Raw genomic sequence first — 26,804 nt, 5'->3', positions numbered from 1 at the left:
CTTTTAAGGAGCAAATAAAATTTAAAGTTAAGAAAAATATTAGTAGTTTAAAAAAAGAGAGTGGCTCTAAATTATTTAATTTCTTATGATGATATACAGTACCCTAAGTGAAATGTAAGTCAAATAAGACAAATTATTATAAGGAAGGACATAAAGATATCACCATTCCACCCCCCCCTACACACACAAATAATCTTAGTGCAGTGCCGTTACCAAATAGTCAAATGAACTGAAATGGAGGAAGGGGCATGGAAGAGAAAAAAAAGGAGAGGGAATGAATGGCTTAGGATCCAGCTCAGTAACAGAGCACTTGCCTAGCCAAGGTCCAAGGGTCAGACCCAACCCTTTAAGATACAAATAAATAGAAAGGCAGAAACGAAACTACCTACAATCAAGCAACTCCAAACTGCTCACATCTAAGAATGGCAATCTTAAATAAAATATTCAAACATGGACTGCATGTCTCATAGAATCCAGCCAGTTAAAGCACATCTAATCGAGGCCTCTATACTCTGTTTCCTTAACGTCTTTAACTGCGCGTGTGCATGCTAGTGCTCACACACTCATGAGGTCGCTGAGTGTGGAGGGACTGACAGAGGAATGCACCCAACACGCCGCTACCTCATCCCAGATTTTCACAAGAAGCCCATCCGTCAACACTGCAGCTCGGAGGAAGGTCTAAACTGAGCAGCTCCCACGGGCCAGAAATACAAACCAAGAAGCCCACAAACAAAGACAGCATACTTAACTTACCGTGTAAAGCTCATTAAGAACCTTCATTAAGTCCTCGTGCAGTTGGAATGCAATCTCTTTGCTCTACAAAGAGGAAAACAAGAGAAAAACATTACAATGTATGAGAAATGCTGTTTTGAAATTTTACGTATTTAAAGCCCACTCACTGAAGGTAGAAGGATGTCTGAAACATGACAGAAGGCCAATGTGTTCTCACTACCACAGAACACCTTCTTCGGTCAACAGCCCTCTCTCGTATTGAGGAGCTTGGCTCATGGTCTCTATAGGACATGCAGGAACAAATAAACGGGCAGCCCAGAGGGCTTCCCCACCAGCCACGTCAGACCTTGTGGGAGGGTGGGTGATGTGTGCGCAGGGTGAAGTGTCATGCTCGCTTAGACGGTGAGTTGCAGGCCAGGCATGGTGGGGCCTATAATAATACTGCCCTTAGGCAGGGTGATGGAGGAGGACAGTGAGTTTCAGGCCAGCCTGAGCCACTGTCTCAACCCAAACAGCAGAGGCCAGCGACAAGGCATTTACAGTACAAGCCGAAGATCCTGCGTTTGCCCACCTAAAGGTGGGAAGAGAAAACTGACTTTACAAACTTGTCCTCTGACCACACACGCAACACGGTACACGTGCACCCCCACATACACCCTACACACACTAACAACAGCAAAACAAATGGGAAAAAAAAGCTAAAAAGAGTAAATTTGAGCAACCAGTTTTCCTCTTCCATGTAATCACCATGGATTGATTATATTGTGGCGATTCCCCCAAATCGCAAAGTTAGAGGGAATGAACTCTTCTGGTTCACTACAACATCAAGAAAACACTTCCGAAACTGTCACTGGGCGAGTTCACTTAAGGACCACACATTTCTTCGTCTGCTTTATTTTTTTTTTTATGAAGACCAAACACCAGAGTTGACTCTTCTCTCTGCTTATCCTGAGTTTGATGGAGAGAGAATTGAACACTGCTTTCACCAAGCTGTGGGTTACTTTAAAGTTCTTTCATTCGCACTTATTTATCTCTGTTTTGAGTTCATCCTGTTGGCATCTATAGAAAATGGAAAGAGTGTGTACAGTGTGTTCCATCTACAGTGTGCAACAGTAACAGGAGCCACCCCTGGCTCTCACACTGGCCTGCACAGTTTCCCATGCTACCTATGAGAATGGATACCTAGGACATAGGATTTAAGATGGCTCTTAATCTCGCCCAGCCTGGCCGTCTTGGCTAGGTGCACAGGAAGCTTGGATTAAAGCCTTTGATGACAACAAGAGCAAGCTGAACGACCTTGTGTGAGGGAAGCGAGGCGGTTGCTATGGCTACGGGGACCATCTGCAGACCACTGTGGAGAGGGGATGGCCATGGCCAGTCTTAAGAATCTGGGTCTTGGCCGAGCAGTGGTGGCACATGCCTTTAATCCCAGCACTTGGGAGGCAGAGCCAGGTGGATCTCTGTGAGTTCGAGGCCAGCCTGGGCTACCAAGTGAGTTCCAGGAAAGGCGCAAAGCTACACAGAGAAACCCTGTCTCAAAAAACCAAAAGAATCTGGGTCTCAGACAGAACTGGGTCTGTTTCGGTGAGGTTATTGGTTAGGGCCTCAACAACAACCAAAGGCCAAACTGATGAAGCTCATGGGCGATAAAACATCCTGGGAAGAAAACATCAGAGTTGCACTTGAGTGCTGAGAAATTCAAATTCATTAGCAGCGTGTGTCACTGGGTGTCTTTGGGGTACTGGACAGAGCTGTGCTGTATATACCAGGCTCTGATAGTGTCTGAATCTCTAAATTGGATTTAGGATTTTTAAATAAAGCTCTGTGTCTGATCTATAAATATGTGGAGACTAAGAATCACTTCAGAGTAAAAGGGAACCTGCATGTGGGCTACTATAGTCAACTGGAACTCTGTTCCCCCTAGCTGGGGCTCTGAATGTATGCATTACACTAGACTCTCCTGTGACTTTAGCTTGGTGTTATTTTAATATCAGGTTTCATTCAAAGAACTGGCCCATCGATTTAAACTCTCTAATGGGATCAAAGGCCACCAAGGAGTCCTGCTCAGTTACCCACGTTTCAGGTAGCAAGTCCAAAAAGAAAATATTTCTTGGCTAAGATTTCCAAACCATAACAGAAAAAAAAAATCCCATTGGTTCAATTAACCTCACCCCAACATATTTAAGGTCAGAGTAAAGGCTGAGCCTGAGGCGCTAAGGGTCGTCCGTGTCACCCTTGGCTAAACATCTGAGAACAAGCAGGACGGTCCTCGGCACGTTGTACATTTTTACAAGGACTCCAGGTGATGAGGTAGAAGGAATCCGGCATACATTTGCATTTTAATTCCATCTTTTCATGAGATTCTCTACCCTCATATGTGTGTGTGTGTGTGTGTGTGTGTGTGTGTGTGTGTGTGTGTTTCTAGGAGGCAGTATGTCATAATGTTTAAAAGGAAGGACTCTATCGTCAGAAGACCTATTCTGACTTCTCGGAGACTTTGGCCTTGTCTCAGTTTGTGGTCTACAGATGAATGGCAGCTCCTTGATTTCAAGTCCATTGACCTCAGTGTAAGAGGGGCTTCTTAGAAACTGCTTGGTTTGATTCTGATGCCACTCCCCATTGCCTGAGGATTTTACTTTCCCCAGAGGGCTCTTGACTTTGACTGGCCCCTACATACTGTGTTCCAGTGTGGGTTTTCCCTACCTCCTCATCATGGGCAAGGACTCAACTCAGCTTCCTATGTGCTATACACTTGGGCGTCTTATTGCTAGTGACAGGGAATGAATTCATAGAGCTTATGTTAGAAAACGGGTAACCCCTAAAGCCAATATGACATGATCTACACATACCATGAACAAAGCCTTTAGGGACCTGTCTCTAGTGGTAATTTTAGTGATTGTGGAAAGCTGATACAGCATTGCTTTCAGTAGAGAGATCCTCAGCTATCTCCCAGGGCACAGTATCACAGTTTTCTTTTTTTTTTTTTTTTTTTTTTTTTTTTTTTTTTTTTTTTTTTTTTTTTTTTTGCCAGCTGTCCTCACTCCCTGTCTCTCCAGCTAGTGCGCCACACGCCAGCTCACAGTTTCCATTTTTTCACTGAGTTGTGATCCAAACATGTCCTGACCTAGTAGATAAACTTACAATTCATCATTTTCTTCGTACCATCTTTTTTTTTTTTTTGAGACAAAGTCTTATTATGTAGTCGGTGCTGGCCTTGAACTCATGAACATGCTCCTTCAACCTCATGAGTCACCACACTGGGGTTCACCACCATTCCACTCCTGTCATCTGGAGAGATTGACAAGGAGCTGCCTGCCTTGAACAACACTAGTTTTATGTTGACTAATGTGAGAAACATGAATTCAAACGTCTTTGTGTTTAGAGGTCCATGGCCCAGAACAACATCAATAGCTAATCAGAAAGCTGTAGGCATGGTTCCTGTTCTCATGGCATGGGACCCTTTCAAGGGTCACTTCATCACCCTCCCTCATTCTAGTCCAAACATCTTCCATTTATTGCTGTCACAGTGAGAAGTAATGACTTCCTTTAAATAATACTCCAGATACAGCCCCCCCCCAAAGTCACTTCTTCAATCAGAACAGTAGTTGGAGCACAATTAGTATCTAAGAACCTTAGACTGATAAACTGAAATCCTTCTTAGCACTTAGCATATAAAATAATGAGCTTTTAGAAAATTCCTGGATGTTGAAAGCCATCAAAATTCAGTAGGGTGTGCATGCACCTGGGTTCTATTTCACTAAGAACTGAAAATGGAATAGACCCTTGATAGTTGAGCAAGAACTGTTGTGTGGGAAAAAAAAAAATGAAACCCATCTTAAGGAGAGTAACGACTGTTCCTTCTGTATATGAAAAATACTAACAAATTATACTCGTGAGGGATAAAATGTTTTCTCTGCTACTTGAAATGAGGGTAGTCAGCGTTACTTTTCCATAGAGAAGGAGAGCCCCTTGATTGCCCAGACCCCCTAGAACCAGTGAGAAAAGACCATTCCCGCGCCCTACACTATGCCTACAGGCGTTGAAATGACGCTCAGTTTTCTGAGTGGGCTTTGACAGGGTTCTGGGATTCTGATCCAAGGGGAGAGAAAGTGGTCAGAACTGCAGTTCAGTTAACACTTGTTAAATGCCTCATATACATATACATACACCCAGGGGTAAATTCTAAACTCCTTTCTCATTATGTAGTAAATGCCATTTTGGTATTTCTGATGCACCAAGCATAAGTTCAAAATGAACATTTCCAAGGTTTTCTTCTATTTTCATGAGTGAAGGTCACTGGGAAAAATGGGACAAAGTGACCATGACTGTGACATGATGTCTTCCCTTCAATCATGGCTCTGAGCTATGATTATCTTATCATAATCAAGAATATTGTTCCTTTTTTTTTAGTTACCATAATTTTTTCATGTATTTATACCATGTTCGGAGTCGTCATAATTTGATTTCCCACAACCACCCAGGAGTGTACCCCATCCACCTGACGCTATGACTTCTAATGTTTTCATCATCGTTTCTCACCAATCACGCCATAAATGTCCAGTTTATGGGCTTATTCCTTTGATTTCACCTTAAGACAAGGTTTCCCAATTTAGCTCAGGCTGTCTTTAAACCTGTTCTGTGGCCGAGGCTGGCTGTAGATTCACACTCTTGCCTCAGCCCCATGAAACTTTCTTCCCTTTTTCATGCCTTATTTTTTTTTTTTAAATTTCAGACACTTATCAGTACTGACATATAAGTTTCCCATATATGTAATCACTCTATTTATAGATACAAAACAAGAAATACATGAATGTTGTATAAATTGTAAGATAATTTAAAATTTCAACCAAGTAGTTTAAAAAAGGACAAAAGACAGGAATTATGCTGTTTTTAATATAAAGCAAGGATAAAAGATTTCAACAAAGCTAGTGTTCTAAAGAGGTTTTTCTCAATTTGTAATTTTTCTGCTCTCTATCCTCCTAAAAACAAAGAGAGTATTCATCACAGATTAGAAATCTGAAATTCTTAAACATTAATTGATGTTATATTATTTTTCTTTATAGGCATGCTCTATTATGTGAAAGCCATTGAAAAAGTCATTCTGTCGCTAAACCAAAGGGCCAAAGCTCAGCTGGGCGGGGAGGGGTGTCCGTCATGCAACTGCGTGGTGTGTAGGCTGGCTGCAGTGAGCTCAGGACAATGCATACAGAAGGTCATAGCAAGAGATGAAGCAGTGTTTCAAGGTCATTTGGGTGGGATCTTGGTGCATATCCCACTCAGGCATCTGTTCCAAGACAGTTCTTGGTATTTGTTCCTTTGCCAAAATGGCACAACCTTCTGGGTTGGCACAAAGCCTTCTTGTTACGTTCCATACAATGAAGATGTAGGATGCATAGGCAGTTCTGAAAGACAGAATTGTTGCAGAGGAGGCAGAGGCCAGGAATACCCAATTTCTACGGGCGAGGCCAGGCCAGTCACATCCCATTCGTTCTGAAATGATGGACTTCAAGGAGAACTGAGGTGGCCAGCCAGTTTCCTCGGCAGCTCAATCTCACTCATATTTTGTGTTATTTGCTTAGGGCATTTCTTGGACGTGAGATTTCTAAGAATGAAAATTTGAGTTTAAGTCTCTCAACACATACTGGATTTTTTTTTTTTTTAAATGTATGCTGCTGTCAGGACAATGATATCCCTTTCTTAAGTCAGAAATCTGAGGTTCACTTGAGACTTGCTGCCTCTCCTTGAAGCAATACTTACCAATTCAGCTGTTTTGGCTGATTAATTTTTCCATATGTCATTAGAAATAAGAAAAATCTAATTAGGCTCCCTGTGGCTGAAACTGTGCATAGACCTGTGATATGTTTTACGATGGATCTGAGATGTCTTGTCTCATCGATACCTTTCCTTCAACCCTGGGGGTTCCTACCACTGTGAAAAAACCATGGCCCAAAGTACCTGAGCAGGGGGAGCGTCAATTTCACATTACAGTTTCCAGCCCATCATGAAGGGAAGTCAGGGCAGGAATTCAAGCAAGAACTTGGCGGCAGATGAGGCAGAGGCCATGGAGGAATGCAATGGTGCTTACTGGCTTGCCCTCTTGGCTTGCTCAGTTTACTTTACTTATAGAAACTGGGACCACTTGCCCTCCCACATCAACCATTACTTAAGGAAATGCCCCACAGACCAGTCTGATGGAAGCAATTCCTCAGTTGGGATTCCCTCTTCCCAGATATGTCCTGGTTCATGTGTCAAGAACCAGGGCACCCTCTCTCCTGCATTCTCCACACCTTGCCTGGCCACTGCTGCTGGCCCTCGGGTCTGGCTTTGCTTCTTGGTGCTTTCCCAGGCTCTGTCCTCAGCCTGGACTCTGCTTTCTTCCCTCATCCAGATGGAACCCTACAAGTTGCTCTGAAATCATTCTTCCAAGTTGCTCCCCTGGGAAAAACCAGACCCTTCTTTCATAGTGACTTCATGATTAACTCACTTAGCACCGTTCCCTGGACACACTGTCTGGTGATTAAGAATTTAGAGTCTGAAATCAAACTGCCTATGTTCAAACTACTTTGTTGAAGTTAGTAGATAAGTTTTCAGAGGTCTTGGATTTTTCTTCCACTGGAGGTGGGGGGGATAGTGAATATTCTCTATCCCACAGGGTTTTATTGTTATGGTCCTCATTAAACACTGAACACAAGTTATTATGCTAATGACATTTCCTTTTCCCCCCTCAAGGGAATAACAGGGGTTCAAATCTGCCCTCTGCTCTCCAGAGTCCACCACCTCACAGAGGAACCAGACAGTATGCATTGGCTTACTTTTCTGTTGCCATAGTAAAATGGCAACTACCTGAAGCTGGGAAGAAAAAAGGCATGTGTGTACAACACACACCACTCACACGCACACATACTCATATATCCCCTCCAAACTTACACACAAAGGTTTATTTGGCTCTTAGCTCTGGAGACACAAAGAGTGTACAAGGCCCAGCTTGGCTCTGGATATCACCAACAGCAGGGAGAAGGATACTTGGAAGAAGGGATTGCATTTCCAGATAAGAAGTCAGAAAGGGATCAACTCATTCTCAGAGCAGCCCGGGAGTCCCATCAGAGTAATTTTAATCCCTTCCCTGTGAAACTCCCCAAGTCCTACGCACCTCCATTAGGCATTGCCTCTTAGCAGTCTACCTCCCCTCCCGTGGCCACACTGAGTAGTTCCAACCCTCCAAATCACGAGCCCCCCCCCCCCCAGAACAAACTCATCCCATGGCATGGGTTACACAGCGCTCTGTAAAGAGTGTTGGAGTTAAGTGCCACTTCAGTGGGTGCTGGCCAGAGCTCTGTTACTAGAGGCCTACAGGCATGTGGTCTGAAACATTCCAGAAAGGAGAGGAGACGACAGAACACAGGGCTTAATTAATAGGAGCCACTCAGTGGGTACACTGAGTAATTAATCAAGTGACCTGTGTGGTTGGATGAAATGGCTGCTGACTCAGAGGGTTTCTGGCTGTCGTGGAGGAAGTTTTGAAGCAAATAATATTGAGATGACCAACCCAGGAATCCTGACCTTACGCTGAGTCAGAGTGGGAGTGAGGGAGACAGAGAGGAAAGGCAGATTAAATATTTAATGAGTGTTTCAAATGATTTTAGTGTCTCACACTTGGTTGGGCTGGGAATATAAATTCTGGGTAAAGCGGTCAGGGTCACGTTTCCACAGAGTGTGCGCTTTTAACTTTCTCGACCTCATTCGAATGATTTTATATTAATAGAGCCCTTTAATTCACATCAACTCTGAGGACAGAGGAAAGGGTTTCTTCCAGAAACACCCAGTGGAGAGAACAGGGTTGGGTTTAACGGCCTGAGCCCAGGTTCAAAAGAGTGTATACAGTGTTTCTTCAGGATTCTCTCCTCCCTGGCAAGAGACGTGGCTTCTCTGCTTCAAACCAAAACTAGAGCTGGGCATGGTAGCTCATACCTATTACAGCAACATGTGGAAGGCTGAGGCATGAGGACTGCTATGAATTTGAGGCTAGCTTTGGCTATAAGTGACAGGCCAGCCCAGGCATACACAAGCAAGACCCGACGTCCAGGCATACACAAGCAAGACGTCACAAAAACCAGAACCATCAAGCAAAGATCAGAGCAGGCACATTTCATCCCAGACAGGGGCAAAATGAGTGTACTCCTTCAACTGAAACTCCATGTGGGAAGAAAACATGGCGCCCAAGACTCAACCAGGAAGTGGACCTTGTTCCCCAGAAACAAGTCAAGACTTGATCCCAAGGGAGACGTCCAGGGCATCTTCTAGAACATCTGCTAATGGAACAGTCAGGCCGATGTGACATTGCACACCCAGGCAGAAAAAAGCCACTCAGTTTGTAAGTGACAGACCGAAAGGTGCAGAGTCACTCAGGCATCTGGGACCTCCCGGCTGCGAGCAAGCGAGCGGTCCCTGAACACACAGGTCAAATCACTCAGAAGTTTAAAATTCTATTTTTATCTTTTTCTCATTAAAAAAAAAATCAGCAAAAATTTTTCCCCCAAGGGAAGTGATGTTCCTCACATATACCAGACCTACAGGAGGAGAGAACCCAGAAGAGCAGAGGAGAAGGCAGGGGCCCCAGGGAACTGCCAGGAAAGGACTCACAACCTCCCCTCTCCCACAGGCCAGAACCCCAGGAAACATGGAGGCTGCAGAGATCAACGCTCTCACCACCCACCCCCACTCCCCCATCCTGCCCCAGCAGCATGCTGAGTGGCTAGAGGCATCTGAGAACATCACCTTTCACCTCAGTGCAGCTGTGCCAACAAGGCACGCCTTAAGTGTCCTTTTCGCTTCTTACTCCTATTTAATTTCCACTCTTGTGGATGTCTCATGCTCTGTTTGTACATCAATCGGGGTTTAGGACCCTGTTTATGTTTCTCCAGATAATAAAGGCTAAGGCATTCTTCAAGGTCCTCCCTCTTCCGCACACCAAATATACCCTCTCTCCTGTGTCTTTCCTTCTCTCTCATCCTTATTCCTGACTCTTTAGATTTCATACTTGTAATCATCCATCGCATTAATCTCTAAAAAGCCGTGGTCCCTACTAGTAGCTCCCCCCATCTTTTAGAGAATATCTAGTACTTCTTCTAACCTTACCTGAACTACTTAATTCCCAATCCTATTCCTAGTAACCAAACTCTGACTATGCTCCACACTCTCCTTGGTCATCTTCTAACAGGTAGTAGAGTTCAGGGGTCTCCGCTGTTAACTGGTAAGCACATTCACAGGTGTGCAGTGGGAACGTCCAGCAGTCCTAGTTAGATGTTCTGCACTCAACATTCTACTCAGGGAATAACGGAGTTCACACCAGGCCCCCTGAGCTCCTAAGCTGAGGAATTATTTCAGAACTACACACTTAACTTTATTAATCCAAATCTTACTTGAACGATGTGAATACTCCAAATGAAAGAAGATAGCTGATTAAAATATAAACCAAACAATGAAAGGACAATATATCTATCTATATCTAGATCTCTCTCTCTCTCTCTCTCTCTCTCTCTCTCTATATATATATATATATATATATATATATATATATATATATATCCAGTAACATATGAAACACACACACACACACACACACACACACACACACACACACACACATACACACACTGTCTCCAAACACAATCAACTCTACAGTACCGTGAGGGTGTTAGGTTGGACATGGTGACGCACGCCTTTAATCCTAGCACTCCAGAAGCAGAGGCAGCTGGGTCTCTGTGAGTTTGAGGCCAGGCTGGTTGACACAGTGAGACCCAGGCTAGCCTAGACTACACAACAAGACCTTTTGTCTCAAAAGAGTGCGCTATTTGAAATCTCAGGCAGAGAACTCAAAATAATGATTGTGACAACAGACACAGACAGCTGAATAAAATAAGGAAGTGAACATGTTCATCAAGATGGAGGTACAAAACTAGTATACAAAAATCAGCAGCTTTCTTAGACAAATAAACACATTGAGGAAGAAGACACAGAAACAATTCCGTTCACAATGGTCTCAAAATAATGACACCAACTAACTAAACAAACAGACTGGAACAAACCTAACCCAGAGCTACTGAAATAGCTCTTTAGTAAAACTTTAAAACACTCAAGGAAGACACCCGTAGAGTGAAATGCCTCACATGGTCATGGACTGACAAGATTAATACTCTGAAAATGGCTTTGTGCCAAAAGCAACCTTCCAGTTATGTACAACCCCAGTTAAAGAGAACCCAGTTCTTCAAAGAAATAGAAACAAACAAACAAAAACCGAACCAAAACCCCTTACACTTTGTATGGAAGCAAAAAAGACCCCAAATAGTCAAAGCAGTTCTGGGCAAAAGAAATATTCTGGAAGCAAGATCCATAGCATTAAAAACAGCATCATAATGATATAAAAACAGTCCTGTAGATTGATGGACTAGAATAGAACAGAAATTATCTATCTATCTACCTGATTTTTGACAAAAATGTACAAATTAAAAAAGAAAAGAAAAAAAAACTCACTGGAGAAAAGACAGGATCTTCAACAAATACTGCTGAGGAAAGTGTGCGTCTAACGTAGATGAATGAATCCAGAGCCTTCTCTCTTACCTGCACAAAACTCAGTTCTAAGTGAATCAAGGACCACAGATTGAGACAAGAAACCCTGAAACCATCAGGGAAGGAAGAAGGGAATACACTCTAGGATAGGCACAGGTAAGGATGTTCTGAATAGGGTGCCAAGGCTAGTCATTGCCACATGGAGTTTCACGAAATTAAAAAGCTTTTCAATAGGAAAGAGAGTCTAGAGAGTGAGGACAAAGATTTGCCATCTGCACATCCAACAGAGGATTAATATCTAGAATATACAAAGAACTAAAAACAAACAAACAAAAAAACTAAGCATCAAGGAAAAAAAAAACTAATTTAAAAGTGGGCCACAGAACTGATCAGAAAATTCTCAAAAGAGGAATACAAATGACCAACAAATATTTTAAAAAGTGCTCAACATCGATAGCCATCAGAAGTGCAAATTAAGGTGACTTTCAGATTCCATATGACCCCAGTCAGATTCCATATGACCCCAGTCAGATTCCATATGACCCCAGTCAGATTCCATATGACCCCAGTCAGATTCCATATGACCCCAGTCAGATTCCATATGACTCCAGTCAGATTCCATATGACTCCAGTCAGATTTCATATGACCCCAGTCAGATTCCATATGACCCCAGTCAGATTCCAGATGACCACAGTCAGATTCCAGATGACCCCAGTCAGAATGATGGTCACCAAGAAAACAGTAAGGAATGCTGGCAAGGATAAGGGGAAAGGGGACTGTTTATCCACTGTTGGAAAAGCGTGGAGGTTTCTCCAAAAACTAACAATAGAACAACCATTCGATCCCTCTCTATCACTCCTGGGAATATACCAAAGGATTCCATCTCCTACCCACAGAGACACGCGCACATCATTGTTCATTGCGGCTGTATTCCCCATAGCGGAAACATGGCATCTGTCTAGAAGACATGAACTGAAGAACGCATTTTGAAGATGTGGTACCACCACACAATGTGATTTTATTCAGTTATAAACAAAAATGAAATTATAAAAATTAGAGGAAAGTGGGTGGAACTGGAAAACATTACACTGAATGGGGTGACCCAGGCCCCAGAAGACAAACAGCACGTGTCCTATCTCATTATTGGAACCCAGCTTCTAACTTTCAGTTTCGTATGTTTCGCTTGGAATGTCTATAGAGGACAGGAAGCTAGAAAAGGCAGACAGTGGTAGAGGAGGTGGTCTTAAGGACTGAGGGGATAGAACACATGTGATATTAAAATGGGGAGGGTGGGGGTAAAGCGGAGGGTTAAGGTTGACATGCAGATGGGATTGGTGGGGGCAGGGAGAAGAGAAGACAGGTGGTCCTCACCAAACAAGAATGCGTGCACTATCCAATACAAAGTATACTTTTACAAAGACACGAACACAGGTCACTTGCGTGGGTGGACAGTATTTCCCCAGAAAACATGAGTTATTAAATAAAAATCTCAGTGTCAGGTGTGGGATCTCTTTCAACAAGTTATTGGTTAGAAAGACCCCACAGGTCCCCCACACAACACAGGCTGTTTTAAGACCTTGCTTCTCAAGAAAACACTGTTTGGTTGTAAGACAAAGAAATCAAGCTGGAACTGGTCTGGAAACGTCTTCTTCCTGTGGGCTCGCTTTCACCATGCTATAAGGGTCTATGCAGGCCAATAGGGGGAAAGTCACCAATAATATTACCCAGTGGTGAGCACTGAATGTTATAATACTGACCTTTCCAGGCACGGTGTGTCCATAACTGAAATGGTGGCATTGACTGTTAGCGGCTAACCAACTACTTTCTGGTTGCCTTTGAAGATGACACACTGTGAGAGAATGTGTGTCTCGTACTGTAAACCTCATTGTCTTAGTTTCATTTCTGTCTCTGTGATAAAATACCCTGACCAAAAGCAACTTAAGAGGAAAGGGGGTTTATGTCTTCAATAAAAGAAAGCAATTCATTGAGAGCTCGTTTATGGTTTCAGAGGTCAGTCCATTACCATCATGGTGGGGAGTGTGGTGGTATATATGGTGCTGGAGAAGGAGCTGAGAGCTTTACATCCTGATGCGCAGCAGGCAGGCAGGCAGAAAGAGAAAGAAACTGGGTCTGGCTTGGGCTTTTCAAACTTCAGAGCCCACCCCCAGTGACACTCTTCCTTCAAAAAGCCCACATCTCCTAATCCTCCTAATCTTTTCAAATAGTTTTTTTTCATGGCGGCTAAGCATTCAAATATCTGAGTGTCATTTTTATTCAATCTACCCTGATTTTTATATTTTTGGTTTTTCAATTATATGTCCATGACATGAATGCACTTTTCATTAAACAATGATCTCTTTATAGAGTCTACCTGGCTCCCCTGAGAATAAACAAAGCTTTAAACAATGAGGACATCATCATGACCATGTTTATTAAATCCTTGCACAGGAAAGGGATGTCATATAAAATCACACATCACTGGTGAGCTGGGTGCTCCCTTCCCTGGATCTAAGGCTGAGGAGGACGTACTGCGGAAGTCAATAAGTCCAAATGCCTTCCGTCTCTGATTCTGCTCTCTGCTCCATGGGGGTCTTTAATCCAGAAAGAGCAGAGGCAAAAGTGAAGAATCACAGGCCTCTCTTGGTGGTGTTCCAGGGCCCTTCTATGAATTCACCCTGAACTTGCACCATGAGAGGCAGACCCATCCACATGCGTAAAACACAATGAAAATCTGTTTCAAGATCTCTACTTTGTAGATGTCTAATTGTATTTAAGATATGAAGATTAAAACTGACATATGGCATACTAAATGCCTATTTGATCCACACATACCAATGTGTCTATGGGTGTTGTAAGTAGATAAAGGCAACATGAACCAGAGGTAGGCATGGATATAAGTAGGTTGTAGGTCTGTTCCCTCTATTTTAAGTCACTGACTGAGACATGAACTCTAAACAAATTATTTCTAAATGGTGTTATCAAATGATAAATAAGATCTGATGGTGTCTTTTTTCAGACTTTATACTTTTCTTTGTGTTTTGTTCTTGGAAAATGTTTTCCTAGGTGTTTTCCTCATAAAGAGATATGGGCTCATCACAAATCCTGGCCTTTCCTAGACCAGCCCATGATTCCTTCCTCACAGTCCCTTCCATCTTGTTGTCTGTCCTCACTCCAGCATGTCCTTCTGTGATCTGCTGTAACTGCTCAAATGACCCCACTAAAATGCATATAACACATAGAGACAATGAAAGCCACATATACTATGTCACGGAGACCCCCCCTGTCATGTTTGTTACTCATTAACATTCAGCCAAGGTTTGGGTGACTTAATAACTAATTAGGAAATACATGGAATTTATATGAATTTATGTAATATTGAAATATAGATAGTTTAAAATTAGGCCGACTGGGCCAAGTGGCACACACCTTTAATGCCAGTACTCAGGAAGCAGAGGCAGGTGGATCTCTTTGAATTCGAGGCGAACCTGGTGTATGTAAGTTCCAGGACAGCCAGAGCTACATAGTGAGACCCTGTCTCAAGAAGACAAACAAAAATAAGTATGATCAGGCCTGAGAGCCAGGTTTTAATACAATAAACACTTCATGGTTGAAAAATAGCATAACTTTTCATGCTAGATTTATTGAAAATGGTAATAAATTAGAAATACTTTTTCTATGTCACTAACTGAATAATCAATTAAGTGCAAACTCTTGGTGACCACATATATAAACCTACTCAGTTAAAGGCAGAACAAGTTCAGGAAGCAGAGGCAGGAGGATCTCTGTGAGTTCAAGGACAACCTGATCTACACAGAGAGTTACAGGCCAGCCAGGGCTCCATAGTGAGACATTGTCTCAACAAAACAAACAAACAAACCAGAACAAATTAGTAATGCTTTAGTTCAGTCCACAATATAACCAACTAAATCACAAATGTATTTTTCTAATTAGTTTTTAAATATACAAAACGTTGCAAAAAGTTAACAACTGCTTTATTAGTGACCTATTCCCATGTGTTTTCTTCAGAACAAGAATCTGGGTATTTACTTTTGGGAAAGTCAGGGCTTTCTCTCCTGTGACAGAGGTGACTGCTCCAAGTGTGACTCAAGGCTCCCATCTACACAGCTAGCTGGCTCAGGAGCACAGCCTATGGTAAAGTGAACTATAGTACATGGTGTAGGCTGCTCAGTGATCTAAGTCTCCACAGCATCACAGCAAGAATGCATGGGCCATCCATGAAAAGAAGCTGGTGAGCAGGTTTGCTCATCTTAAAGCAAAGGGCAGAGAATCTTGGAGACACGGATATGAATTCAATCACTCAAACTCAGTCAGATGTCCTCTCACTCTTACTGGTAATTTAATGAGTACTATGCAGTTGACAAACAGAAAATGGGGGTAGGGTGGGGGAAGGGCATACCATCTAGTGTGAGAGGCAAACAAAACTGCTTCAGTCTGGTCTCAGTTGTGTTTATTCAAACAATGTAGAAAGTACCCTTATCACTTCTTAACAAGACACTTGATTTTCAGTATTCATCTTCAAGAATTCAACCGGCTTGGTCGTTCTCAACCTGTGGGTCATGGAGGGGTCACCTAAGACCATCTGAGTATCAAATGTTTATGTTATGATTCATAACAGCAGCAAAATCAGTTATGGAGCAGCAACGGAAATAAATTTTATAGTGGGAGGGGGGTCACCACAACATGAGGAACTGCATTAAAGCGTTGCAGTGTTAGGAAGGTTGAGAATCACTGATTTAGAATTTGATGCTGGTCAACAGAAGCATCTCAGAAATACTGTGGTTCATGAGTCCACTAAGCAGACAGTGGATCTCAGGAAAAGCAGGGACAGGAGACTAAAACATTCCTGGAACAGCCCCCTTTTTCACCAAGAACCGAATCACTGAATACAACCAGAGAAACCAAAACCACAAAACATCCCCCCAAATGAAAAAGCCAACCATTCACGGCTAAGCCGGTCAATGTGCAGCGAACGACAGCCGACTGGAAAGAGAAACACAAGAATCCCAGATCTCCACGCGAGGCCCGGGGTCAGCACATTTGGAAATCTTACTCTCCCTGAGCTGTTTCCTCATCGCTGCAGTGGAAAAAGTTTCAGAGCCTGCCCCTGGGTTTGCTGCACGGATTAGAGGAGCTGCCCACTGTCATGAGTATGACGGATTGCTTGGCGCACACCAAGCATTCCATAGTCGTTACCTCTTGCTGTCCCTGTGATGTCTCATCAGCTCAGCGTGTCCTTATTTTATCTTAGGAAGCCGCTTTCTGTTATTCAACATACTGGTGAAAACGGTCCGCTCTTCATATCGTCTTTCAAATCGGAGCATTTTAGTCGATTCAATTGAAGTCTAAATGAGTGTTTTTGGACTACTACATTATCGAGACCGACGTCCATTCCAGAGTTGCAATGAAGCAGTCTCTCGGAGGCACATTTCAGACTGCATAATTGCTAGGTCTGCCTTGGGAGAAAGGGGAAAACTGTCTCCATGAACAAGCCACCCTAGTTCTCAACTCCTTGTAGAGAGAGCCACCTGGAGACAGGTATCGGGCCCTCGTTAAGACTCCCATTCTCTGTGCTTACCATTCCCAGTGACTCTGCTCCTTGGATAGCATGATGGGAAGAAGGCGGCATGAGCTTTCCTTGACCCCCAGACGACTGTGTATTGTGTTTGCAGCTCCCTGCACCACACCTGCTCTGTATGTCATGGGGCGGAGGCTAAGATACTGGGAGGGTTTGGAGACAACACACTTTTAACAGCCCCGTCATGTGGGATCGGTCCCCATCTACATCTGTGTGGTCAGTAAAAGCCCACGAATCTTGAAATAATGGTTCGAGTGCCCCGGCCCCTTCCTACTTGGGTAAAGAGCAGCCAGCTAAAGCCGTGGATATCTTAAATTCGGATTTGGATGGACTGACTGATAAGCAACATTTAAAGTACTAAGAGGTCTTTAAAACAGCAGCCATCCAGGCTGTTCCCTTTTAGTTGATAAGGACAAGAACTTTTTGAAGGATAGATATAGATCTATGTCCAGGTCACAATTCACATGACAGGGTAAACTATCCCCCCTCCCCCCCCAGTTCCTAAGTTATCATAGCTTCCTCCCGAGTTCTCCAAGGCAAGCTACACGGATCCCTATCTCACTCCTCTGGGGTTTGTTTTTGTTTTACATTTATGTTTATTTCATACCCAAACACCCACAGCACAGCCTGTGGGTAGAAGTCGGAGCGCAACTGGTGAGGGCAGGTTCCTTCCTTCTACCCTGAGGATTCTGGGTATCCAACTCCCATCATCAGGGTGGGAGATAATTGACTGGGTGACAGCTGAGCTATCCCACAAGCCCACATCTGTTTTTGGTTTTGATAATTTTTTTTTCAGTTTATCTATCTCATTCTATGTGCAGGAGTGTTTGCCTGCATGTATGTATGTGGACCACACATGTGCTTGGTGTCTACAGATATCAGAAGAAGGCAGTGAATCCCTTGGGACTGGAGTTACGGATAATTGTGACCCAACACACAGAGGCTCAGAACCAAACCCAGGTTCTGTTGCAAGAGCAACATGTGCTCTTAATTATGGAACCATCTCACCAGCCTGTTTTATTATTGTTGCTATTTTTAATTTTCTTTTTGGTGTGTGCAGGTGTGCTGTGAATGTGTGGATGTATGATGCTACATTCTTCATCCCAGCCAGAAGAGCAACAGGTATAGCATCTGGTCCAGGCAGAGGAGGTTTAGAGCGTCTGTACGGCTGCCTTAGTTAGGGTTACTATTGCTGTGATAAAACTCTGACCAGAAGCATTTGGTTTATTTTTAGCTTACATTTCCACATTCACAGTCCATCATCAAAGGCAGTCAGGGCAGGAACCTGGAGGCAGGAGCTGATGCAGAGGCCACAGAGGGATGCTGCTTACTGGCTTGCTCAGCCTGCTTGCTTATTGTATCCAGGACCACCATCCCAGGTGTGGCACTGCCCAGAGTGAGCTGGGCCCTCCCACATCAGTTATCAATCAAGAAAATCTCCCACAGACTTACCCAAAGGTCAATGTGATGGGGGCATCTTCTCAACTGAGAAGACACCAGCTTGTGTCACACAGACATAAAACCAGCCAGCAAAGCACCTGACTACTTAGGGCCACAAGAGAACTTTCTCCTATCATTTTTTGCTGGAATTTACTTCCTAAATACACAGAAGGATTGGTCAGCAGTCTCTGGTCTTGTTCCTGCTGGTCTCTGCATAGAAGAATGATTTTACCCAATTTTTCAATAAACTTCAAACTTAAGAGCTTGATGACTTCATCCTGTCTTCCCATGAGCTCAGGTCTTATCTTTAAGAACAGTTACTGAATTATAATGTAATTCTTATTTCTGTGTTTCCTGCTGGTGCTAGAGTCCAAGCTCCTGCAGGACGCCATGCTAAGGATTCCTTTCTTGCTTTCGTGATCTCAGCACTCACTACCACACCCTGTTGCAGAAAAGGCAATCGACAAATGTTTGCTGAACGAATAATGAAATGAAACTTCTATTAGATTTTGGGAAAGCCACTGATCTTGATAAAGTCAGATCTCAGGGGAAAAAAATGAAAAGGGAGTGGAGTTTCTAGTAGATTTGTCATGGTCATGACTGTTTAGTTGAATCAGTATACTTGGCTAAAAAAGTTTTTAAAAAGTTTTTTTTTTTTTTTTTTTGTGGACTCCTACAATCTTTATCTTTAAAACTAAAGGGGTTAAAAAGTTTGTGGACGAGCTGACTTAAGTCGCCAGTGTGCTAGCCAATTATACTTCTGAGTTCACTGAAAACTATTAAAGCTTGCAAAGTAAAAATGCTATTTATACGCTATTAACTACTGGATATCTCAAATACATGTCTGTGTGGTGCACATATGTGGACCAGAGCTCTGTGCTGGCTGTCTTCCTCAGTCCCTTTCTATCTTATATGCTGAGGCAGTATCTCCTGCTGGACCCAGAGCTCACGTTTCAGGATTCCTAGTCTGTGCTTTCCATGTGCTGGGATCACAGATGGGTTGCCATGCTCCCCTGCCAGCTCTGTGGGTACTGGGGATCCGAACTCTGGCCCTGAAGCTTATGCAGCAAGCTAAGCCATCATGAAAGCCCTGTTGCATTTCACTTTACTTTTCAGTATAAATAGTTCACCTACCCAATGGAGAAATCTATTGAATTCTAGACTGATCTCGTAACAAAGTTGATAAATTTCCTATTTTTTTTTTTAAAAAAAATTTAGTAATGAAAGAAAAAGTTTTTCTTTGAGCTTTCAAAGGTCTTAAATCTCAACACCCATGTTTAGTACGTGTTCTGCAAATGTATCGTGTGGGTTGCTATAATCCAAGGACTCACAAGTGTTTCTTCATGCAAACATGTGCTATAGGTACAGTCTTCCTCAATATGGCGTTCGCTGCGGCTGCTGGGGACCTTTTAGAATCCCACCATGTGAAAAAATCAAGCAGTCTTCAACAGGAAAGATGCCTATTCCTAGGTTGCATAGAATCTGTTGATTCTGACTGTGGACATTTTGACATCTGGTAGGAATTTTCTGTCTTCAGCAGTTCCTTTTTAAACATGGCAGCCTCCTTTCCAGATAAGAATGGGGAAGGACTCCGCCTGTCTGTGACTTCTGTGTGTGTGTGTGTGTGTGTGTGTGTGTGTGTGTGTGTGTGTGTGTGTATGTGTGTGTATGCACACATACCATGCTGCACATGTAGAGGTTTCAGGACAACCTTGAGGGACTGTCAGCCCTCACCTTCCACTGTTTGAGGAAGGGCCTCTCGATGTTTGCATCCTCCAGGCTGCCCACACTTCCAGGGACTCCTCCCCCCACCCCCCATCTTGACAAGGAAACACTGAGGTCACAGACAGTACTATGTGTTCAGGGTTCACATGAGTTTTGGGGGTCTGAACACAGGCCCCCACATTTGCATAGCAAGTGTTTCACCCCCTAAGCAGTTTTCCTGGCTCACCCATGACCTTATAATAATGAGCTTGATTAGGGATTGATCTATGATAGATAGCAACACCTAAATAAACTTGGTACTAAAACCTACTTAAGATTTCATTTTTAAATGGGGAGTGAGGGATTAGACAATTTGTTAACCTGTCTCTTGTTTATTAATTTAAGTTTATAAACTCCATGACGACAGAACAAACCAAGCCAGAAAAATTCTTTAAAGTGACAATACTCAGTTTAGATCACTATTTCTCAGCTGGGGCCAATGGTGCCTACGAAAACATCTGGCGACGTCTGAAGGCATCTTTGGTCGTCAGTGCTGGGAGGTGCTGCAGACAGAGTGAGCGGAGCATCCCACAGTCTGAGCTGGCGCTCCTCAAGTGCATGGTTCCCATTTTGCTGGATGCTTCCAGCGGTTTTTGTCTCTAGTTTTCAGTTTATCTGTCCTTGCATCTGGGTTTCTCTGGCTTATCTCGATGGATTCAGTAAGCTTGAATGTATAGGCTGTGTCATTTGCTAAATTCGGGATAGTTTCTTGCAATTATCTTCAAATACTTATTTCTGTACCATACTTCTTCTCTCTTTCAGAAACGCTGATGGTGTAAATGTTGGAAATACTGTGCGAACAGTTCATTCTCTTCTTTCATTTTCCTTCTCCTTCTTGATTTTCAGATTAGATCATTTTGCTCATTTCAACCTCACCAGTAAACCCTCTATGAGCTCTGGTCTACTAGAGAGCCCGGCTATTCCGTTTTGAAAGTTTGGTTACTGTATTTATTCACTTAAAATTTTCCAAATGGGCTCAGCGGCTAAAAGGACTTGTGCAGGCTCTACACCCCAAATTCAGTCCCTGAAACCCATGGTGGAGGGGAAAACCGAGTCCCGTGACCTCCACATACATGCCACCACACATGCGTTCCCCCCCATCTCTTCCTTACACACACAATTTAAAAAACTATTTCCAATGATTCTTATTTATATTTTCTACTTACTTTATGAGTGTTTGATCTTCCGTCTCAGAATGCTTTTTATAATGACTGCTATAAAAACCTTAGCTAGCTCAAGCATCTATGTTAGCTCAGCATGGCTCTCATTTTTTTTCTCCAAGCCTTTCCGGCTTTCTTGGTTTCCTTAAGGTTGAGTGATTTTTTGTACTGTATTCCTGATATCTTCAATATTATATCTCTGGGCCCTATTTAAATCAGCTGTAGACTTTAATACTTCTGGTTTTATCAGGAAACCCAGCTGCCTACATTTGGGTTACAAATTCTGACCAGCCTCATATAAGCTGTAGTTTCCATGTTAATTCTGTTGCCAACATCCTTGGGGTACTATTTACATCTTTCATCGTATTTACTACACAGTGACCACTCAGGGCCCTGGAGTGGTACTGATACTTGGTTCAGCCCTCAAGCCTTTGTGGGGACACTCTTTAAGATCAGATCTGCTTGTGTACAATGTTTGGATTCAGGAGCGTCGTCACCGTAATCTCCACCACTCTCTGGTTTTCTAGGGTCCCCCTTCTGGTCCTCTAACTTGAGAACCAGTTGTCTGTTCTATTGTTCTGTTCTATTCCGTTCCATTTCATTCCATTTCTTCCACATATACTGAATGTCTGAGACCGCAGTCTTGCTAACCACGGTTAACAGTGGCGCTCCCAGGGAGCGTGTTTCTCCAAAAAGATCTTTAGGGGGTTGTGGTCCCTGTTGCAAGATGTTTGTGTTCTCAGGGGGTAAGGAACAGCAAAGAAAACTTGGAAGAGCAAAATCTGGAGTTACACGTTCCTCTCCTTTTTCTGGTCTTTGATTCACAGCCCAAGGCTTCCTGTATGGGTCTGTGTGTTCATGTCTCGTTGTCTGCTCCCAGGTTCTTTGCTCTCAGGCATCTAGGCTGGGAGACACGGAGGGGAACGTGGGGGAAACACTGCCCATCTGGCAGAATTTTCAGGTCTGGTCTTTCATCCGCCTCCTATTACTTACGTCTTCATATCGCTGCGGCAGGCACTGTGTTTAGGCTTTATGGATGCACTTAGCGGGAAGGACCTGGTGGACTGTGCTGACTAGGTTCCTTAGAGCCTGTATTTACCTTTTGACTCCGTCTTTCCTTTGGGTGAGCACGGGTATTTACCTAGTGTATCATTTAGCGTTCGCCGTGTAACAAAGCACTCCGGGCTCAGCGGCACAAAGCAGCATTTCACTTAGCTCATGAGTCTTCCCATCAGCTGGGAGAGTGCTCTGTTCTGGGCTGGCGGGGCTGCGTCCTCGCTCGCACCTGCGGTCCAGCGCCAGTGGGATGATGTCAGATGTTCTAATTTGTATGTCTAGTCGCTGGCTAGCTGTCACTTAGGCTGTCTGTCTCCCTTCATGTGGTCTCACTCACCCTGAAGGCTAACTAGGACTTGTTTCCACGCTGGTCTCAGGGATCCAGCTGCATCACGGGAGGGTGAGATCCAGGGAGAAAGAACTTTTGACAACCTGCTTGTCTCCCATTCACTGGTGTCCCGAGTCACACAGCCTAAAGTCAGTGTGGCTGAGGCCTGCTGACAGCAGATGAGAGACCATCACAGGGGAGGACAGTTCTGTGCACAACATATCACTACCAAGTGCATATTCAGGAGAGTATGGTATACATGTAAGATTGTTACTCCTCTGTTTTTTAAAGTAACATCTTCATCGTACAGAAAATGGCAGGGCCACCACTTTTCTTCAGTTGCCTTTGGCAAGCTCCACACTGCTGTCTTTTGACATTTAACATCACCTCAAGACCCAGTCTGTGTTTTTTGGGGGAACGAGGGTGTGTCTGGTCAATTCAGTCAAGCCTGAAAGTACCACTAAGATAAAGTTAGAAAACATTTTTAAATGTAAAACACTTTTACTTATAAAATATGTATTCTCCTTTTAGTCTCAGATTGAATTTTATTTTTAATTCTCAATTTCCCCAGGGGGTTGTTCATAGAATCTTCTCTACTTTCTGCAAATTCCGTGTTCCCCACAGACACCTCAGGTCATGGGAACACTTCCCCAGGCACAGAGAACCTGGAACCGAGAACCCCACAACACCTTGCTCTCTTCCTACCAACTGTGACATCTGCTCTCCCGAGATTTTCCTGTCTGTCCTTTGTATTATTATCTGCCATAGTTATACCTGCTTTCTCCCAGCCCAGCCTTTGGAGTGTCTCCTGCCCTTAAACCTAGTGTGTGAGGTGAGTGAATGAGTGTGGTGTGTGTGTGTGTGTGTGTGTGTGTGTGTGTGTGTGTGTGTGTGTGTGTATTCAAGTGCTCCTGAAGGCCAGGCGTCAATCTTAGATGTTTCCTCAGGAGCTAACCACCTTGTTTTCCGAGACAGGATTTCTCCCAGGCTTGGAGCTCACCAAGAAGGTTAGGCTGGCTAGTCAGTGGGTCCCAGGGTTGCACCACGTCTCCATCTCCCCAACTCTGGACAAGCATGGCACCCAGCATTTTCACATGGGTTCTCGGGGAGTCAAATTCAAGTTCTCGTGCTTACAAGGCAAGTGCTTTACCAAACGAGTCATCTCCTCAGCCTAGGTTTCCCTTTTTCTATGATGCCTTCTGTTCGCCATTTTAACTAGTTCTGTTTAAAAACAAACAAAAACACAAAGCCAAACAAAACACCGACAGTATCCAAGGCAAGATACTAACACATGCACTTGAAAACAAAACCTTTCCTGGACCCACACGCTTCTTTAAAAGACCCACACACTTCCACCTTTCTCTTTACAGGCAACTTTCTAGAAAATACTATCGGTATTTTATGGTATAACTTGCTACAGCCAGTGGCCCATGCAAGAACAGACAGCCAGTGCCGCGATGAAGTCCACGAGTCTTCTTACTTGACCCTTGCCTCTGAAGGGGGGACTATTTCCCAGGCCCACCTACAATCTCTTTCTCTGGGGAAGTAGTTCAGACCACGGTGTCATTTAAATCTGGCCCTTTAAGTACTGCATTGGGCTAACACACTCTGAGCTTTATGTCATGTGGATGCCATTCATTGTTTGTTTCTGATACAGATGTAAGTTTTTATCTGTTATTTTATTTGCTCATGAAATATCTGCTAACACCTAGCATGTGATAGTCACTGTGAACAATACAAAAAGTCTGCCCCTTGGGAGCTTATATGCAAAAAGCACAGACACCAACAAGCAAATATAGAATATGTTAGAAAGGGATTAAGTACTATCTATCTATCTATCTATCTATCTATCTATCTATCTATCTATCTATCTTCTATCAATTTATCAATCATCTATCAATTTTCAATCATCTATGTATCAATCATCTATTTATCTATCATCTATCTATCTATCTATATCCATCTATCTATCTATATCCATCTATCTATCTATCTATATCTATCTATCTATCTATCCATCCATCCATCCATCTATCTATCTCTATCTAGATGAGAGAGAGCTATGAAAGGGAACTAGGGGTATGTCTGTGAAAGGTTCTGACAGGAATAACGGGAGTCCCTTGAAATCAAAAGGATCATTATATCCTGTTTATACTCCAGCCTTGTCATTTCATGACTACGGAGGAGGAAGGCAGCTAAAGCCTCCACCCAACTGCTTTCTTATCCAGAGACCTTACTTCACTCTTCACCCTAATACTGAAATTCCAAAGTATACATTTTAACGGGGCCTGGAGAATCTGTCTGGTCTCCATTCATAACCAGTACTCGGGGACAAACTGTTTACTGTATATATCACTTTCCCACTTCTCTAGACACCAAACATTGGTATGAGCTGGACCATGCTGTTTCTCTTAAGGTTTCAGCTTATAAAACAATTATAATTAACTATATTGGGCATCTCCTTTATACAGAATGCTCATGTACACAATCCAAAATTCACAGAGAGGTAGATGCAAGAAGATAAAACTAACTTAAAAGAAACCCCAACAAGTTCTCAAGTGTTTCTTGGCAACTCTTCTCAAGGTAATTAATTACTGGTTCAACTACTGACATTTGAGCATTGGTACCAAAGGAACACACCATATGGACAAAACTTGCAACACTGCTGACATCAATTGTTTTTTTTTTATCATTATGTAATGCATTTTCAACGAGACACACATGGATCACGTGCTTAACTCACCCTAAGACTTTGATAAAGCTTTTGAACAGATGGCAAATTGCTCGTCTGTAGCGGCTCACCTGCTTAACTCCCAGCCAGGTGAATCATAGGTGTCGTGATGTTGCTAGGCAACAAGGCAACGAGAAGACTCCAAGAAAAACACCACCAACCACTGCCACTCACAGAGCATTCACTAGGGCCAGCCATCTTGGTATGTAATTCACAAAAACCAATAGCAAATATTTTGTAAAAATACTTGAGAAAATTCGGCCATCATACATCGACACAATGGTTCAGCTTATTTATTTCTAGAAAACAAGCAGGCCGTAAGGTGGCTAAGACTCAGGAGAGCCAGCAAGTAGTGCTAGCTTGTGCTTTTCTTACTCATTTATCCAGGCCGTATCAATAATTAAGCTGTCCCCGAGGTCACCAGAATACCATTTAATTCTTCTGCTACAGTGCACTAAAATGCCTTGGAAAAGTTCTTGTTATATTATTTACGAATGTTGCATAAGCATACTAACTCATGTCCGGTAGCTCTCTGCTAAAAAACAAACAAAAAAAAAACCCAGTCCATTTACTTTTCAGGGAATGTATTACCGGATGCCACAGCCATGACCATCATCACTCCAGGGTAAATCACAGCCGTGTCTGTCATCACCCCAGAAACTCAAAAGGTTAAGAACGGCATCCGAGTTGTGAAGGTCTGAGGCCACCCTTGACTTGACAATTCTTTTTCAGTTACGCAACATAAGTTATCTCTCACTGCCACATGAGAGATTCAAACGTCCAGGTCCAGGAAGAGGCCCGGAACCATGCAAACAGTGCTGCACACCAGGAAGGCATCAAAGACCCCATTCTGAGGGGCTCCCTCCAGACATGATAAATGCTGATGTTTTACATGAAAGGGGCAGGTTGCCAAGCAACACGGTCTCTCTAATTAAAAAAAAAAATCTATAATATACGAATCAATAACATAGACACAACTGTAAAATATCTACAAACACACAGCATAAAATGTTTGCATATGAGACATATGAAGAGACATATCAATAGTGAAAAGAGAATGAAAAAGAATTAACTGATTGTGTAAACCTGGGTAATGTAGAAAATATTTTTAGCGTTTTCCTACATTCTATAAGGAACATACATGGTTATATTTAAAAAAAAATAAACAAGGCTATGCGTAAGCAGGTTGGCAGTTGGCAGTATTTCAGAATGTATTGGTTTTCTTAGAAGAATATTTGTGTGTGGTGGGTGTGGGTGTGTGTGTGCCATCACATACGTGCTGTAGTGTGCATGTGGAGTTCAGAGGTCCAACTTTGAGAGTCAAGTCTTCCACCAGAGGGGTTCTGGGAATCGAACTCAGCTTCTTCATCAGCCTTGGCTGCAAGCACCTTTATCTGCTGAGCTTTCCACTGAGCTATCCTACCGGCCCC

General features: G+C 43.1%; 1 protein-coding gene across 2 annotated transcripts in view; it reads right to left on the bottom strand.

The window, feature by feature from the left end:
- The window catches only part of Srgap1 (SLIT-ROBO Rho GTPase activating protein 1), a 269,344-nt gene that overhangs the window by 102,319 nt on the left and 140,221 nt on the right, over window positions 1–26,804 (bottom strand). For both annotated transcript variants that reach the window (XM_028869595.2, XM_028869594.2), the window contains exon 4: window positions 754–816. In XM_028869595.2, coding sequence (XP_028725428.1) covers window positions 754–816 — 63 coding nt within the window. The remainder of the gene's footprint in view (window positions 1–753; window positions 817–26,804) is intronic.

The sequence above is a fragment of the Peromyscus leucopus genome, chromosome 18 (assembly GCF_004664715.2).
Source record: "Peromyscus leucopus breed LL Stock chromosome 18, UCI_PerLeu_2.1, whole genome shotgun sequence".
In the NCBI taxonomy this organism is placed as follows: domain Eukaryota; kingdom Metazoa; phylum Chordata; class Mammalia; order Rodentia; family Cricetidae; genus Peromyscus; species Peromyscus leucopus.
Note: the sequence above shows the minus strand (reverse complement) of the source record. Positions and strands in the feature narration are given on the sequence as shown.